At 46.4% G+C, this 16,173-nt stretch overlaps 2 protein-coding genes across 2 annotated transcripts in view; one reads left to right on the top strand and one right to left on the bottom strand.

The window, feature by feature from the left end:
• The window catches only part of ANGEL1 (angel homolog 1), a 137,304-nt gene that overhangs the window by 37,058 nt on the left and 84,073 nt on the right, over nt 1-16,173 (top strand). The window lies entirely within an intron of this gene.
• LRRC74A (leucine rich repeat containing 74A) overlaps nt 1-16,173 on the bottom strand; it is a 37,708-nt gene that overhangs the window by 17,438 nt on the left and 4,097 nt on the right. The window contains exons 2-10 of the mRNA XM_008164907.4: nt 15,836-16,011; nt 14,715-14,822; nt 13,672-13,768; nt 13,154-13,203; nt 11,342-11,423; nt 8,213-8,298; nt 5,537-5,731; nt 5,073-5,168; nt 1,959-2,102 (exon numbers count right to left, since the gene is read on the bottom strand). Of these exons, the coding sequence (XP_008163129.2) occupies nt 1,959-2,102; nt 5,073-5,168; nt 5,537-5,731; nt 8,213-8,298; nt 11,342-11,423; nt 13,154-13,203; nt 13,672-13,768; nt 14,715-14,822; nt 15,836-16,011 (1,034 nt within the window). The remainder of the gene's footprint in view (nt 1-1,958; nt 2,103-5,072; nt 5,169-5,536; nt 5,732-8,212; nt 8,299-11,341; nt 11,424-13,153; nt 13,204-13,671; nt 13,769-14,714; nt 14,823-15,835; nt 16,012-16,173) is intronic.

The raw sequence follows: 16,173 nt of genomic DNA, 5'->3' as shown, positions 1-16,173 counted from the left end.
TGCTGTCACTTGTAGAAAGTACAGGCCTTTGAAAATAGCCAGTTATATAAAGTTTCTGGCAATATGTGTTAATAAATAATATAATATCTTGTATTTATATAGCTTAATCTTGAAGGCTCCAAAAGGGGTCCTATTAAGTTCAACTGGGGTAGTGGGGGTTTTGTGATGATCTGAACTGAGATCCACCGGCATGTTTCAGACAGCTCATCTGACACCCATCAGTTGGACAAGGGAGCAGTACTGTCAGGTGATTATAGAATAGGACTGGGAATCAGAAGAGCTGGATTATTATTCTCAACTCTGCCACTGACTTGCTGTGTGAAATTAGGCAAGCCATTTAACTTCCTTGTGCCTCAGTTTCCTCATCTGTAAAACAGAGATAATACTGACCCATTTTTGTAAAGTGCTTTGAAATCCTTGAATTGAAGATGTCATACAAAGTCACAGAATTATTATTACTAATGATTTTTAGTCATTACTGACCTGAATGAGATTCAAACCATCAGACTAGAGGTTAAAAAAAAGTTTTTATCTTATTCAGATGTCAGACCCCTGTGAGCCATCCAATCCCCAGCCATGTGTTTCCCCTAAAAACCAGAAAGATTTGCTAAGTAATTCTACATGGAATTAAATGTGTGACTATGGAATGCTCCATTCCACAATACAAGAGGAGACTGCGTGGCCTCTTCTGGAGGGTCCTAACTGGCTGAATTTTCTGCTGAGAAGAAAGCTCATCCCTCCCTGAAGTAGCCCAGAGTTTGTGCACTAGGTGTGGAGAGCAACAGAGGGTCCTGTGGCACCTTTAAGACTAACAGAAGTATTGGAGCATAAGCTTTCGTGGGTGAATGCCCACTTCATCAGACACAAGTAATGGAAATTTCCAGAGGCAGGTATAAATCAGTATGGAGATAACGAGGTTAGTTCAATCAGGGAGGGTGAGGTGCTCTGCTCGGAGTTGAGGTGTGAACACCAAGGGAGGAGAAACTGCTTTCTGTAGTTGGATAGCCATTCACAGTCTTTGTTTAATCCTGATCTGATGGTGTCAAATTTGCAAATGAACTGGAGCTCAGCAGTTTCTCTTTGGAGTCTGGTCCTGAAGTTTTTTTGCTGTAAGATGGCTACCTTTACATCTGCTATTGTGTGGCCAGGGAGGTTGAAGTGTTCTCCTACAGGTTTTTGTATATTGCCATTCCTGATATCTGACTTGTGTCCATTTATCCTCTTGCGTAGTGACTGTCCAGTTTGGCCAATATGCATAGCAGAGGGGCATTGCTGGCACATGGTGGTGTATATAACATTGGTGGCATGCAGGTGAATGAGCTGGTGACGTTGTAGATGATCTGGGTAGGTCCTGTGATGGTGTTGCTGGTGTAGATATGTGGGCAGAGTTGGCATCGAGGTTTGTTGCATGGATTGGTTCCTGAGTTAGAGTTGTTATGGTGTGATGCGTGGTTGCTGGTGAGAATATGCTTAAGGTTGGCGGGTTGTCTGTGGGCGAGGATTGGCCTGCCTTCCAAGGTCTGTGAAAGTGAGGGATCATTGTCCAGGATGGGTTGTAGATCACTGATGATGCGTTGGAGAGGTTTAAGCTGAGGACTGTAGGTGATGGCCAGTGGAGTTCTGTTGGTTTCTTTTTTGGGCCTGTCTTGTAGCAGGAGGCTTCTGGGTACACGTCTGGCTCTGTTGATTTGTTTCTTTATTTCCTTGTGTGGGTATTGTAGTTTTGAGAATGCTTGGTGAAGATCTTGTAGGTGTTGGTCTCTGTCTGAGGGGTTGGAGCAGATGCGGTTGTACCTCAGCACTTGGCTGTAGACGATGGATCGTGTGGTGTGTCCAGGGTGGAAGCTGGAGGTATGAAGGTAGGCGTAGCAGTCGGTGGGTTTTCGGTATAGGGTGGTGTTAACGTGGCCATTGCTTATTTGTGTGGAGAGACTATGTAGCCAATCTGGACTGCTCACCTGAATCAGCATCATGGGGTCTGGACGCTGTTCAGGCTTCTTGGAGATGAAGCCTCGAACCCCACCATAGATGACATCTAATTCAGGGTGCACCTGACACACCACATCCAGCAGCTTGAGGAAGCTTCCATTCACAAGCACATTCTAATGTAGGGGAAAGAGAACACCACACTCAGCACAGACATCCCAGCCATATTGTCCAGCCTGCCTGAGGGTTTAATGAAAGCAAGAAACCGCCTATATTAATGAACCCCATCTTATCTCAATATTAACTATGCTCCCCATGCCTCAGACCTTCTTTCCTCCCCACACTTCACTTTAGTGGATCCCACTGGGGGCCCAAGACTCTTTAGTGCTTCAGCCTCTGAGCATATGTTCCCTTTCTTTATCCTCACCACCTATCACCACTTGTGATACACAAAAGTTACTTCAGTTTGACACAAGACAAATGCCTATCAAGCTGAAACACATCTGCCACCTGGCTCAAATAGTCGGTCATCAGAAGATTACTGGGAGATGGTCCCCTCCCCACTTGCTCAACATATGACCTGCTCATTATTGCTTGGCTTTCTGCAGAAAAAAAAATTAAAACTGATCTAAAGTCAAAGGGGTTAGTTTCTCCAATAATGTCTCTTTACAGTCCACCCTACAGGGACAGGGGAATCTGCGAGGGGGTTGAGTTTCACCTGACACCTAGAATTTTCAGTGCTTTTCGTAAAACTCTGTTTCATTATGTATATAGCCCTGCGCGGATACACAAATGTGTATCCGAATCCGATCCGCTATCCACAAAAATTATCTGCAGATATCCACATCCACAGATATCTGCGGGTTTGCAGGGCTCTACAGTGGGGGCCTGGCTGAGGCGCCAAGGCATCCCCCCCGCCAGAGCCCAGTTGGGGAGAGCCATGTGGGCAGCTGTGGGGAGCCCACGTGGAGTCAGGGACCCTCCACCTGCCCTCAGCTGGGCGGGGAACCTGGGGGACGGGGACATAGCCAGGGACTGCTCTCAGCCCCTCACCTGCACCGCGAGCAGGTGGAGGGTCCACCACGGCTCCCGACAACTCCCCGGCTGGGCTCCATGCTGTGGAGCTGCCCAGGGGCTGCTTGGGCCCCCCACCCGGGGCAGGTGGAGGGTCTGCTGCGGCTCCCCACAGCTGCCTGCTCTTACTGTGGCTGGGCTGCAGCTCTGAGCCACCCTCCCTCCCTGGCTGGAGCCGGGCCGGGGAGAGCCACACTGGCGGCAGACCCTCCACCTGCCCTGGGCGGGGGACCCAAGCAGACCCCCCACCCAGTGTCCCAGCCCTTTTCCCAGGGCAAGTGGAGGGACCCAGACTCCCCACAGATGCCAGTGTGACTCTCCCCGACCTGGCTCCGGCAGGGAGAGGGGCGGCTCGGAGCTGCAGCCCGGCCATGATAAGATCCGGGCGGGCAGCTGTGGAGAGCCATGGCAGAGGCCCAAGCAGCCCCCACCCAGTGTCCCTGCCCCCCAGGCACCCGCCCAGGGCAGGTGAAGGATCCGTGCCATGGTTCCTCACAGCTGCCCGCCCGGCTCTTACCGTCAAAGTCCTGTGCGTATACAAAATTTGTATCCACATCCATGCTGCTATCCTCAGAAATGGTCCATGGATATAAAGCGGATACCTGCAGTTTTGCAGGGCTCTAAGTATGTAGTGTTGGTTAAAGGTTACATATTGGCAGTATCTGGAGACTAAGAGTTTGGTTTTCAGAGATGCTGAGCAGTTGCAGCGCTCACTGATTTTGATGGAGTAGTGCGGGCTGAGCATTTCTGAAAATCAAACTTAAGTCAACTATCCCCAGAGCAGTTATAGCAAGGACAGCACTAATACAATATTCTATCTTAAGGTTTTATAGCCACCTGTAGGGGATAAACCTCAATATTGATGCAAAAATAGTTATTAATGAAATCATTATAATTGATTTTTATTATATTAGGTTATTACAAACTTGTCTTTGCCTTTACTGAAATTTTTAAGAGACACTTAAAATGATGTTCATACACATGATGCTTGGAGAATATGATTGCTCAAATGCTTGCTAGTTGCTTATTTGATTATATAAAACATCAAGCTAGGTAAGGAGATTCCTGGAGGCCTCTGCTTTCTGTCAGTGTGACAGGCTTCCAAAGCTCAAGGAAAATAATACCATGTTTATTACCCCAAGTGAAGTTACCAAGACTCTGAAATTCATCTTGATACCTTCTATTTTGCTTTAGTATTTCATACTATTTTCTTTTATCATATGTTTTAGTATTAGTTATTGTGATTCATGTTTTGTATAGAATATTTGATCTGAGTCTTTACTTGCAATTTGTAAGTGGTAGACTGTGTAAAAGAATGTAAGGAGAATTAATGCTTAGGATGTGTTATCCAGAGATAAACTAAGAAATCAGAAAAATGGCCCTTTTCACCCCTTTCCTCTGCAAAGAAAAGAACCTCTTGGTTTCAATCCCACGCAACGGATTCTAGAAAAAATTCTTATTGAAAATGATTTCTCTTATAGACATTCTAAAGTCTTAGTTCTTCAAGTGATAAGGAAACATTTATGATCGGGAAGCGGCGCGGGCCGAGGGACGTACTGGCCGCCGCTTCCCGCAGCCCCCATTGACCTGGAGCAGCAAACCGCGGCCACTGGGAGCTGTGATCGAATGAACCTACGGGCACGTCAGGTAAACAAACCGCCAGGGGCTTTCCCTGAACAAGCGGCGGCCCTAGTTTGAGAACCACTGCTCTACTATACTGCCCTGGAAGGTCATATTGTAGCATAAGAAGGAGTTTAGCCTCCAAGGCGAACTCATGCTTTGTCCTCTTTTCTGAGATTGCAGTCAAGATGGCCAATTACTGCTAACTGTGATGGTGATATGGATAACAATCTACCAGGAACTAGATTGAGACCTCACAACTTCCATTCATGCCATTGGAGAGCTGTTAAATAGTAACTTTTTGTCATTAGTGGCTGGAGCTGAACTGATACAGGTAACCCAGAAGACAGACCTCAAAGAGTTCTGAAAGAGTTTAGCACTAGAATTCAGGTGGCTCCAAAAGGTTCTAATGTATATATTTTGGGACTCTACCAACCCTAACACCATCTTACTGAGATGTTGATCTCTTCCATCTTGGATTTTGGATTCTTCCTGATGGATGTGACAAGCGCAATGGCACCCTCTACAGTTAGGGGATTATGAGACAGCTGTGGTGGAAGACAAATGGAAAAAAATTAGGAGGAGAATTTCACTTCCTGGTAATAAGTGTGGGTGTATCTCTTTCCCCCTCAGTTTAGACTTTAGGAGGGTCATGGCCCAACTGTGCCCTTTCAACAAGTTTATCTTCATTATCTGTCCATCTTGTCACCTTCCCATTAAACTCTGCAAAGCCAACTACAGGAATAGATTCTGGTCACCTCCTTCTTCTCCTCCTTTGCCTGTCTCTTGCTTAGCACAAAACCAATTGCTTTCCATTTCAGCTTAGGCAGCTCATATCAGAGTTTTCCTCACCCCCTGACTCAGGGTTTTCCACCCCTTTCCCTTACTCATAGCCCAATTCAGGCTTTGTCTTTACCTTCAGGATTTTGAGATTTCCATTGACCTCTAGCCCCTTGGCCAGCTTCCCTGCCCCTTCATTGTTGATATGGTTGCTGCTGATGTCCAGTTGGACCAGAATGTTGTTGAGTTTGAGAGCTTCTCCAAGGGCCAGAGCCCCTTCATTCCCAAAGCCATTCCATGAGAGGTCAAGTATCTTCAGCGTTCCATTGACCTCCAGAGAGAGAAGAGAAATCACCACTGGCATCACAGCCATTGCAAATACAGCTGATGCATCAGTCTATTCCTCCTGTGAAGCCCCCTTTCATGACTGAGGCAGTGAACCAACTGGGGACTTACGAGCTCTGCCTGCTTCTTCACTGTTGTCTTTGCCAGATAGAATTCCACTTATGTCAGTGGCCTCACAGCAGAACCTAGCAAATGCCAGCTGGGGCTCCAGCAGTGTGAGTTTCCTCACAGATGTGACCTACCAGTGCCAGCCCTGAACACAGTGATGCAAAATTCTTCCCAGCATTGCTGAGTGGAACTACACCTGTGTGAGCTAACCAGGGCCAGCCCACAGCCCACTGGTGTGAACTTCCTCTCAGCACTGACGGTCAGTGCCCTCTAGTACTACATTTGTGTGAGCTACCAAATCCTGCCCAGACTTCAGTGATGTGAGCTTCCTCTCAGCACTGCCCTATTATTACAAGCGGAGACTCCCCACTAAAGGCTTTTTCTCAGGGGTACCCTTTATGCTAAAGTGCGTAGTCCTTTACATGCTATTCTGAAAATAGGTGATTATAAAAAGGCCAAGCAGCACCCATGAAGCAGTACATTGGAGAGGGAGGTGCTGTGCCTGAATAGATTCATAGATTCTAGGACTGGAAGGGACCTCCAGAGGTCATCAAGTCCAGTCTCCTGCCCTCATGGCAGGACCAAATACTGTCTAGACCATCCCTGATAGATATTTATCTAACCTACTCTTAAATATCTCCAGAGATGGAGATTCCACAACCTCCCTAGGCAATTTATTCCAGTGTTTAACCACCCTGACAGTTAGGAACTTTTTCCTAATGTCCAACCTAAACCTCCCTTGCTGCAGTTTAAGCCCATTGCTTCTTGTTCTATCCTTCGAGGCTAAGGTGAACAAGTTTTCTCCCTCCTCCTTATGACACCCTTTTAGATACCTGAAAACTGCTATCATGTCCCCTCTCAGTCTTCTCTTTTCCAAACTAAACAAACCCAATTCTTTCAGCTTTCCTTCATAGGTCATGTTCTCAAGACCTTTAATCATTCCTGTTGCTCTTCTCTGGACCCTCTCCAATTTTTCCACATCTTTCTTGAAATGCGGTGCCCAGAACTGGACACAATACTCCAGTTGAGGCCTAACCAGCGCAGAGTAGAGCGGAAGAATGACTTCTCGTGTCTTGCTCACAACACACCTGTTAATGCATCCCAGAATCATGTTTGCTTTTTTTGCAACAGCATCACACTGTTGACTCATATTTAGCTTGTGGTCCACTATAACCCCTAGACCCCTTTCTGCCGTACTCCTTCCTAGACAGTTTCTTCCCATTCTGTATGTGTGAAACTGATTGTTCCTTCCTAAGTGGAGCACTTTGCATTTGTCTTTGTTAAACTTCATCCTGTTTGCCTCAGACTATTTCTCCAATTTGTCCAGATCATTTTGAATTATGACCTTATCCTCCAAAGCAGTTGCAATCCCTCCCAATTTAGTATCATCCGCAAACTTAATAACTGTACTTTCTATGCCAATATCTAAGTCGTTGATGAAGATATTGAACAGAGCCGGTCCCAAAACAGACCCCTGCGGAACCCCACTTGTTATACCTTTCCAGCAGGATTGGGAACCATTAATAACTACTCTCTGAGTACCGATATCCAGCCAGTTATGCACCCACCTTATAGTAGCCCCATCTAAGTGGTATTTGCCTAGTTTATTGATAAGAATATCATGCAAGACCATATTGAATGCCTTACTAAAGTCTATGTATACCACATCCACCGCTTCTCCCTTATCCACAAGACTCGTTATCCTATCAAAGAAAGCTATCAGATTGGTTTGACATGATTTGTTCTTTACAAATCCATGCTGGCTATTCCCTATCATCTTACCACCTTCCAAGTGTTTGCAGATGATTTCCTTAATTACTTGCTCCATTATCTTCCCTTGCACATAAGTTAAACTAACTGGTCTGTAGTATCCTGGGTTGTTTTTATTTCCCTTTTCATGAATCATGTTTGCCATTACGTCATCATCAGACAGACTTTGGCTCAGGGATGTGTGATGTTTGAGAGAGTGGGTAGGGAGGGGAATCTGTGCCTCTGCCCAATGAGGGATCTCTGAAGCAGATTAATCTAAAGTCAACTAAAGCTTGACAGGCGAGAAGCCTAGATGAGGGGTCACTGGGAGTATGTGTCATAGAAGACCCCTTTGTCAGAGGAGGGTATGGATGGGAGTATCTGTTGTTTCTCTGTTGCTTGGTTTTGAGTATTGCCTAAAGTTGACCCCTCTGTAAAATTAGAGGGGCATAGGTTATTGGCAAATACAGGAAGTTGAATGGCTAGTGATGATATGAAAGAACCATTAGCAGAACAAGGGCAGATCAGTGCTTCAGCCAGGACATGCCAACCTTCCAAGCTCAGCTAACAATCAGGGTCAGTCATATCACTGTTCAGGAGGGAGGCTTACTCTGAGACCAGCACCCAGTGCCACAGCCCCCTTCATCCGCAAGTGGTTCCAGCTCAGGTTCAGAAACTCCAGTGCTTCATTGTTGGCTGAGGAAGAGGAAAAGAGATGTTAGCTGAAGAAGGAGAATGAACAGAAATGCATTTTAAAAGGGACTAGAGATTCATGTTATTGAAGGAGTGGTGAGACATGAGGTAATCCCAGGCACACACCAGACAATACATGCTACAAATGAACACATATAGAGAAATAATATAGCTAGACACACGTGGTAAGCATGCTCACAGACAGATTCACACAGTCTCTCTCTCACTCAACCACACCCACATACACTTGCAGTTACTACACACAGAGCTGCATACAGATACATGTACAAATACATGCAAATATATTCATACAAAAGATGCTCCATTTCTCCACCTCCCAAGACACTAGACACAGACTGCAGAAACAGGCTACAGACACTATTAGGGATCTTAAAGGAATAATAACACATCCTATATTAGAGAAACAACCTGCTGTTGCTACTTTCCGTATTGATTCCACACTCGACACTACTGCTGCCATCCCCACTAATAACACCCCCATCACTGATACATGATAGTGATACCAGGGACCACTGCCCCTTCCTCCAGTGGGAATCTGATAGTGGCCTGAGCACCAAATACTCCTCTTGTAAGGTGTGTGTGACAGACTGACAATTTCTTGCAATGTCATGAATGAACTTTATTCATTTAAGTTAAACCTTATTAAATTAGATTCAATACCTTTGTGGTCCATTGTATTAAATATGCAGTTGTGTATGTGTTAGTGGGGAATTATCTGTAACTTCTCTAAGGAGACTGACTAATGCCCTCTATGGAAGGGATTAGAAACTTCAAAGGGCCTTTTGGAATAATACATGTAGAGTGGATTTCCTAGGAAGTACCGGGGATTAAGGGGAATGCAAATGACCTACTTGGAATCCGTCCTTTTGAGCCCTGTCCAGGGAGGAAAACCCATTGTCTACTAATTACCTGCTCCTGGAAATTCTCGATCAAAGACCCCTGAACTGTATAAAGGGTGGACTAAACATGTTATGAGTGTGCTTGTTCTGAGCTGAAGCTGTGATGAATTTGAAATCACAAAAAAACCCCTGGTGGAGATTGAAGGATTGCTCCTGCCAGAGGCCATGTAAGGGTTGGGGTGATCTCGGATAAAATGATTGGCATGCATGTAGGTTCCTCCATTGTTTTTAATGTTTTCTCTGTAATGCTTTGACCTTAAGAATCAAATAGGTTTGCTCAGAAAGAACTGTATGGTAACTTATAGCTGTGGGCAGTCACACCGTTAACCATCTCCGAAGAGAAAGTAAGCGTGTGTGCTTGGGCAGCCTGTTTCTACCTGGTAGTAGCTCGGTCAGAACGGAGTGAGATACAGGAAAGACAACAGTTGGGGAGCTGGAGGCCTGGGAGAGGGTGCCCTTGTTGGACCACTGAGGGGAAATACAGGTGCAGTTGCCCTGAGCTGTGACAGTGTGCAGTGGAGCTCTCTGAGTTGGTAGCTGGTCCTGTGAGGCCCAACGGTGCTCTGTACAAGGGGAGAGCGTGAAATAGCCTATGCTCCAGATGCTTTTTGGAGCAGGGCAGGCCCAGCAACATTCTGTGGGCTATCAACCTGATCAGAAAAGCAGAGATGCCACTGAAGAGCAGCTTAAGTTCCAGAGCCTGGATTCCTCCACCAAACAATTGCTAAGAGACCAAGAAAAAAGGGTTGCTACAGATCCATCAACAACATGAACTGACTTGCAGCAGGTGAAACCTGCCTCTGTTTTAACTCTAGCCAGAGTCTCCGTGCTCACCAGAGAATCTGAAGAGCAGAGAATATGTTGGTGATGCAAGGTACGTCTCCACTTCGAGCTGGAGGTGTAATTTTCAGCTCGAGGAGGCAGAAGAACACAGTTTCTCTGGCTTATGCAAAGAACATATTACACTGGACGGGTGAGGGAAGGGAGATGGTTAATATTAGTGGACGCTCACTTTCTGTAACAGATGGGTGGGATTCTCCCTCCTACACACACAAAAAAGCAAGACGCACTCTGCCTGCAGCTGATTAGCAAGCAAATAGAAATTCAACCCTTTGTGTCAGATATACACAGCTGTATGTGTGCCTGTGCCAGTCCAGCTGCAAAGCATGGCACATGGTGGCAATTTTACTCAGGGTAGGATGTGTGTGAATCCATTAGTGCTGTGTGTGAATCCATTAGTGAGAGAGGAGTCCTGCTACAGTGTTGGGAAATGACCTCTGATTGAGGCAAGAGGCTGGCTGCCAACAAGTTCCTGTCTGATTTTATGATGATTCTCCATGGACAGCAGTTTGGATCCCAGCAGCTGGCAGGTTTGTCCAACTTAAAAAAAATCTATTAAAAATGGTTTTTCAAAGATCTTTTCATTTTGTGCCTCAGTGGAGCTGGAAGGAAGGACATTTATTTCCATGGGAGAGCTGGGCTCAGACACAGCTTCTGCTTGCTCTGTGAGGGCCCCTGTTTATCTTTAGACCCCATTTCCCCACTGGATTAAATGAGGCACAAACACAGTCCCTTCTCACTCATCACAGGATTGAATTTATCGGTCTTCTAAATACCCAGGCTGATCTTAATAGTAAATCCATGATGGTGGAAACACTGAATCAGGAAAATGAAAGTGTTATTTGGACCAAAGAAAGGATTTCAGTATAGTTTAAGGGAGCACTGTGTGGTTAAAAAGCATACATTTGCTGCCAAGGGGTCACTGTGATAGACAGGCAGAAATGCTAAGAGAAAGAAAGAGATTTGTAAAGGTCTTTCCCTGTGACACTATTAGCACCCGAGATTTGGATTTTGGCAGATTGAGAAGTCTCAGCCCCAAGGAAGTTGAGAGAGTCACCCAAAGCGATATGGAGTTAAGGGTGAATCAGTGGCCAAGCCAGGAGGGTTAAAGCCGTAGCTCTCAGTCCTTTACAGTAGCCATCAAGCCTCACAACCTTCTTGCGGTAAAATGTAAGAAAAGTGGTGGAGTCACTTCTGCATCAGGGCTGGCCCCCAGAGATCTCTAAGGGAAAGGATGCCTGTATTGACTGCCCAGCTGGCTCTGTGGAAGTAATGATTGGAGTTACCCAACATCTGTCCCAGATGCTCTCCTCCCTTCTCAGAGAACTCATTGTGGCTGAGGTCCAGCTCCTTTACTCGGTAATTGCCCTATGGATAGAAATGATGCAGAGAGAATCAGATCTTCCATCCAGCTGCAGTCAGCTGCCATCCTAAGACCCCAGAAGAGAATGAAATATAGGCTCTCAGCTATTCAAGTGCACAGCAGTTTGTCAGCACGGAGCAGGGCCGGCTCCAGGCACCAGCTTGTCAAGCAGGTGCTTGGGGCAGCCACTCCGGAGAGGGGCGGCACGTCCAGCTATTCGGCGGTAATTCGGCGGACGGTCCCTCACTCCGGCTCGGATCGTAGGACCTCCCGACGAATTGCCGCCGCAGATCACGATCGTGGCGCTTTTTTTTTTTTTGCTGCTTGGGGCGGCCAAAACCTTGGAGCCGGCCCTGCCACGGAGATAGAGGATTATAATTCCCAGAACAAAGCAGGTTTGTCAGTCTTTTAACATTGTATTTTTTCCTCATGAAACAGAGGAGTCAAAGCAGCTAGGCACAGTAATAACAAATGCTGTTCAAACTTCACTCTCACACTCTGTTTATGGACCCAGTCCTGTTCTGCAGCACACCCTGCTGTTCCAGTTCAGTCCCCATATTCCTCCTCTACCAATGCGCCTCATTCCAATCCTGACCTATAGCACTTTGTGTTACAAATTCAGATCCTGGGCAGAAATGTCCAGTGCTGCCAAATTGTGTAATGGTTTTTGTGATAGAGAATAAACTGAGAAAGGCACTAAGCTTCTTTTTACTTGTGACTTTCAAAGTGATTTAAAATCAGACCACTTATGTTTCTTGAAAGCTTTGCATCCCCAAAACCCCTTCTGTACTCCTGTTACGCACTCCAGAGGGTTCATCTCCTAGCCAGACCCCAAGAGTTGTCCTGAGAACACATTAACCTGGTACACACTTCTCCATGTCCTCCTAGCCTGTCTCCTTTCTAAAGCGAGTGACAAGCATTCACCAGACTTATGTCAGGAAATCATGTGGGCACTAGTTGGTGGGAATCAAACCAAGTAAGTAAGGGCTTTAAAATGGGGAGAGCCCTTAATTAAGGCTACAATTTTATCACAGCTATTTTTAGTAAAAGTCATGGACAGGTCATGGGCAATAACCAAAAAGTCATGGCCTGTGTCCTGTCCATGATTTTTTACTAAAAATACCCCTAACTAAATCTTAGGTGCTAGGGACGGTAGGCGCTCCTGCGGATGCTGTGGGGGACGTTCCAGGGGATGCTGCTGCTCCGGGGGTGTGAGGGTGGTGTCCAGGGCCCCGCTGCTGCTGGGGTGGGATGGCCTGGGGCCCTGCCAATGCTGTTGCTGGGGGGGGCAGCTTGGGGCCCTGCTGCTGCTGCTGGGGGTGGAGTGGCCCAGGACTCTGCCAACGCTGCTGCTGGGGTTGGGGTGGCCCAGGGCTCCACCGCTGCCCGGGGCCCTGCTGCCACTGATGTTGTGGGGGGGGGGCCAGGGCACTGCTGCTGCAGCTCCTGGAGAGCTGCTCCAGGGCAGCACCCAGGACCAGCTGCCTGGGGCCACCTGAGCAGTGGCCAGTGCAGCTGACGCCAGGGCTGCCCCAGCTGCTTGGGCGGCCCTGGGGTCAGCTGCACCGGCCGCTGCAGAAGTCATGGAGGTCCTGGAATGTCACGGAATCTGTGACTTCCGTGACCTCCGTGAAAGTTTTGCAGCCTTAGGACTGTGAATGGTTCTGTGCAGAAACCTGCTTCCTGCCAGGCCCACTCTCCCCTCCACCTCCTCCCTGCTTGGCAAGTTACTTACCACTAGTGCCTCGGCGAAGTACTGTGCAGTTTCCTCCCTAAAGTTGTTTCCTGCAGAGGAGAAGCATGTGTTAACAGAACCCAAAGGTCTCCTTTGTGACATCGCATTGTGTCTGGGAGAACTTCCTGGGCTGGCTGGAATGGCATCCCATAATAATGAAGAACAAATAGGGTTGAAAGAGGTTACCTCCACACTTTCTCTTCTTTTGACTTTCTTACTAGTGTTGTCTTAGGACTCACAGAGCACTCAGACATTGCCTAGCTGAGGGCCATACCGAAATTGCTCAGAGGTGGCTGTAGTTCAGAGGTGCTCTATGTATACAGGGCCAGATCCTTATTTTGGTATGAATATAAGTATAAATCTAGACTTCACTGGATTTACACCAGAGTACATATACATGAGAGCAGAATCTGGCCCATAGTCTATAACGTGCTTTCAGGATGAGAAGAGCTATAGAAGTGAAAATATTATCATATCAATCGCCTACTCCGCCACCTTCTTATAATATATGGACCCACCTGAGAGCTGAACAGCCCGGAGACTAGAAATATTATCCAGGAACATCCTGGAGATGGCTTCCGCTCCTTCTGTGCCAATGTGGTTATTGGAGATGTTCTGAAAGGGAAGTATCAAGCATATGAAAGGAACCCCCCCTCCCCAGAATAGAGCTGCTTTTATTGTTGTTTGTGGCTGAATGGGCAAGAAAGGCCAAGAGAATCCAAGACCAGCAGGACAGAGGCAACTAGTCAGGCAGGGTCACACCTAGACAGTAATTAAAACCAAAGGTTTCCTTCTTTTTTGATACTTGTATGTGCAACCTCAGCTCCTTCGTAATAGAAGACAACAACTTCACTGAGGTCTTGGTCTTCAAAGAACCAGCAGTTACTTTGTCAAAGATCTTCTTTGACGCAACACAAAGCCCAAGACCTTACAAAATCCATTCCATATGCCCCCAATTTTGGATACTGGAAACATTACTTAGACCATATATAAAAAGTAATTTCGTATTCCTCTCTTAGTCTCTTCAGAAGGGCTTCCACATACCCTGTTGGAGCATGAAAGTCTCCAATACAGAACATTTTCTCCATTGGCTAACCATACTGTAGAAGGATTTATTTATGAGAAAGAAGGTAATCATTTTGTGTGTTTCTGTAAATTAACTAAATAATTCCATAGCGCTGGTGAGCCCATCATGCTCTCACTATTTTGCTTTTCTGCGGCTCATACTTTTTAAACTAGAGGGGCACAAAAATTATGACATTCAGAATGTGAATATTTTTGTGAGGAGGCAATTAGAACTTGGAAACTAATTAACTGATTTTCTTGAAACTAAAATTTCCTCAGATATTTTGTGCAGAAAATCTGAGGCAGATACTATTGTTTTATATTAAAAATGCAGCATATGATTTGGTACAGCACAAGGAGGGGATACGAGAACTGAAAGATCAATGGTCTGCCCCAGTAAGGAAGGATACTGGATGAGATGACTAATGGTGGGAGCTTGTATGTCTCCTATATTGCCATGTTCCAGTGTGTTAGAACTAGGAGGAAAATTGAATACCAGCTCTTGAATGTAGCAGTTCTCTCGCAGCATCTGTACCAGACACATGACTCCTTCAGCCAGGATCCAGTTATCTTCCAGCTCCAGATGAGTGATGGTTGTGTTGGACTAAAACAGCCCAAACAAGACAGAGAGAGACAGAGAATTGCTGGAATGTTAGTGAAATGGGCAATGTCCTTGGTGTAATTTACGCAGTCCCTGTATATCTCCCATATAAGGCACTGCAGGAACTGTGCCTAACATAACTGTGGTCAGTGAAAAAGGGCAGAACTGGGGCTGAGGGTGCTGGGACATGAAAGAGACTTGGTTAAGTGGTGTAGCTTCCAAGTGACTCATGCTCTGCACTGCTATTATGGGAGAACCAGGTTCAATTCCCAATTTTAGGTTCCCTGGGCCTGCCCAGTGGTTAGCAGAGAACCAGGGTTGGATCAATCTTGCTGTCTTACTCCCTGGGCCTGTAAGGGGTAGGAGTGCTGGAAAATCAGGCCCTGTGGGGGCTTGTAGGACCCTTCTACAGTCAGCAAAGAGGTTCCTTTTTTTGGTTGGAAGGTTAGTGGGTGCAACAGCTTTGATAAATTAATAAGACACCAGGGCCAGATGGTATTCACCAAAGAGTTCTGAAGGAACTCAAATATGAAATTGCAGAACTACTAACTGTGCTATGTAACCTATCATTTAAATTGGATTCTGTCAGATGACTGGAGGATAGTTAATGGCACACTAATTTTTAAAAAAAAGGCTCCAGAGGCGATCCTGGCAATTCCAGGCCAATAAGTCTAACTTCTGTACCAGGAAAACTGGTTGAAACTATAGTAAAGAACAGAATGATCAGACATACAGATGAACATGATTTGTTGGGGAAGAGTCAACATGGCTTTTGTAAAGGGAAATCATGCCTCACCAATCTATTAGACCATTGGTCTGACCCAGTATGGTGGTTCTTATGTTCTGTGTAGAGGGTTAGAAATGGTGGGGTTTCTCAGGGCTCCTACAAGGATAATGTAGATTTACCCACCCCTCCCCACACACACTAAATAATAGCCTCCAAAATTTGGAGAGGCCCAGTATGCCTCTGGGCTTTGAGTTGACACCACTACTTCCATCCTTGATCAGGTACTCACCACCAGTGCGATGGCAATGGCTTTGGCACCTTGGGGTCCTAGACCATGATGGTTCAGGTTCATGTAAGGCTCCTCCATGTTCCGAAGGAAGTAAGAGACAGGCACCACCCCCACCAGTTTGCAAGCTTCTAGATATAGCTCTGCACCCTTCATGGTTGCAAAGGACCTCTCGGTATCTATAGAAACAAAGGGGGTTTGTGAGCAGTGTACTCAGTGTCCCGTCTCTCTCCCCCCCTCACTGCAGCTATTTCTTCACCTGCAGAGGGAACTGGTTGATTCCTTGCCGGGGTCCATAGGTTACCTCATGAGGAAGGGCTAGAAGGCATGAGCCTAGCAAC

The sequence above is a fragment of the Chrysemys picta genome, chromosome 4 (genome assembly GCF_011386835.1).
Source record: "Chrysemys picta bellii isolate R12L10 chromosome 4, ASM1138683v2, whole genome shotgun sequence".
Lineage (NCBI taxonomy): Eukaryota > Metazoa > Chordata > Testudines > Emydidae > Chrysemys > Chrysemys picta.
This window is presented reverse-complemented; position numbering and strand designations above follow the sequence as displayed.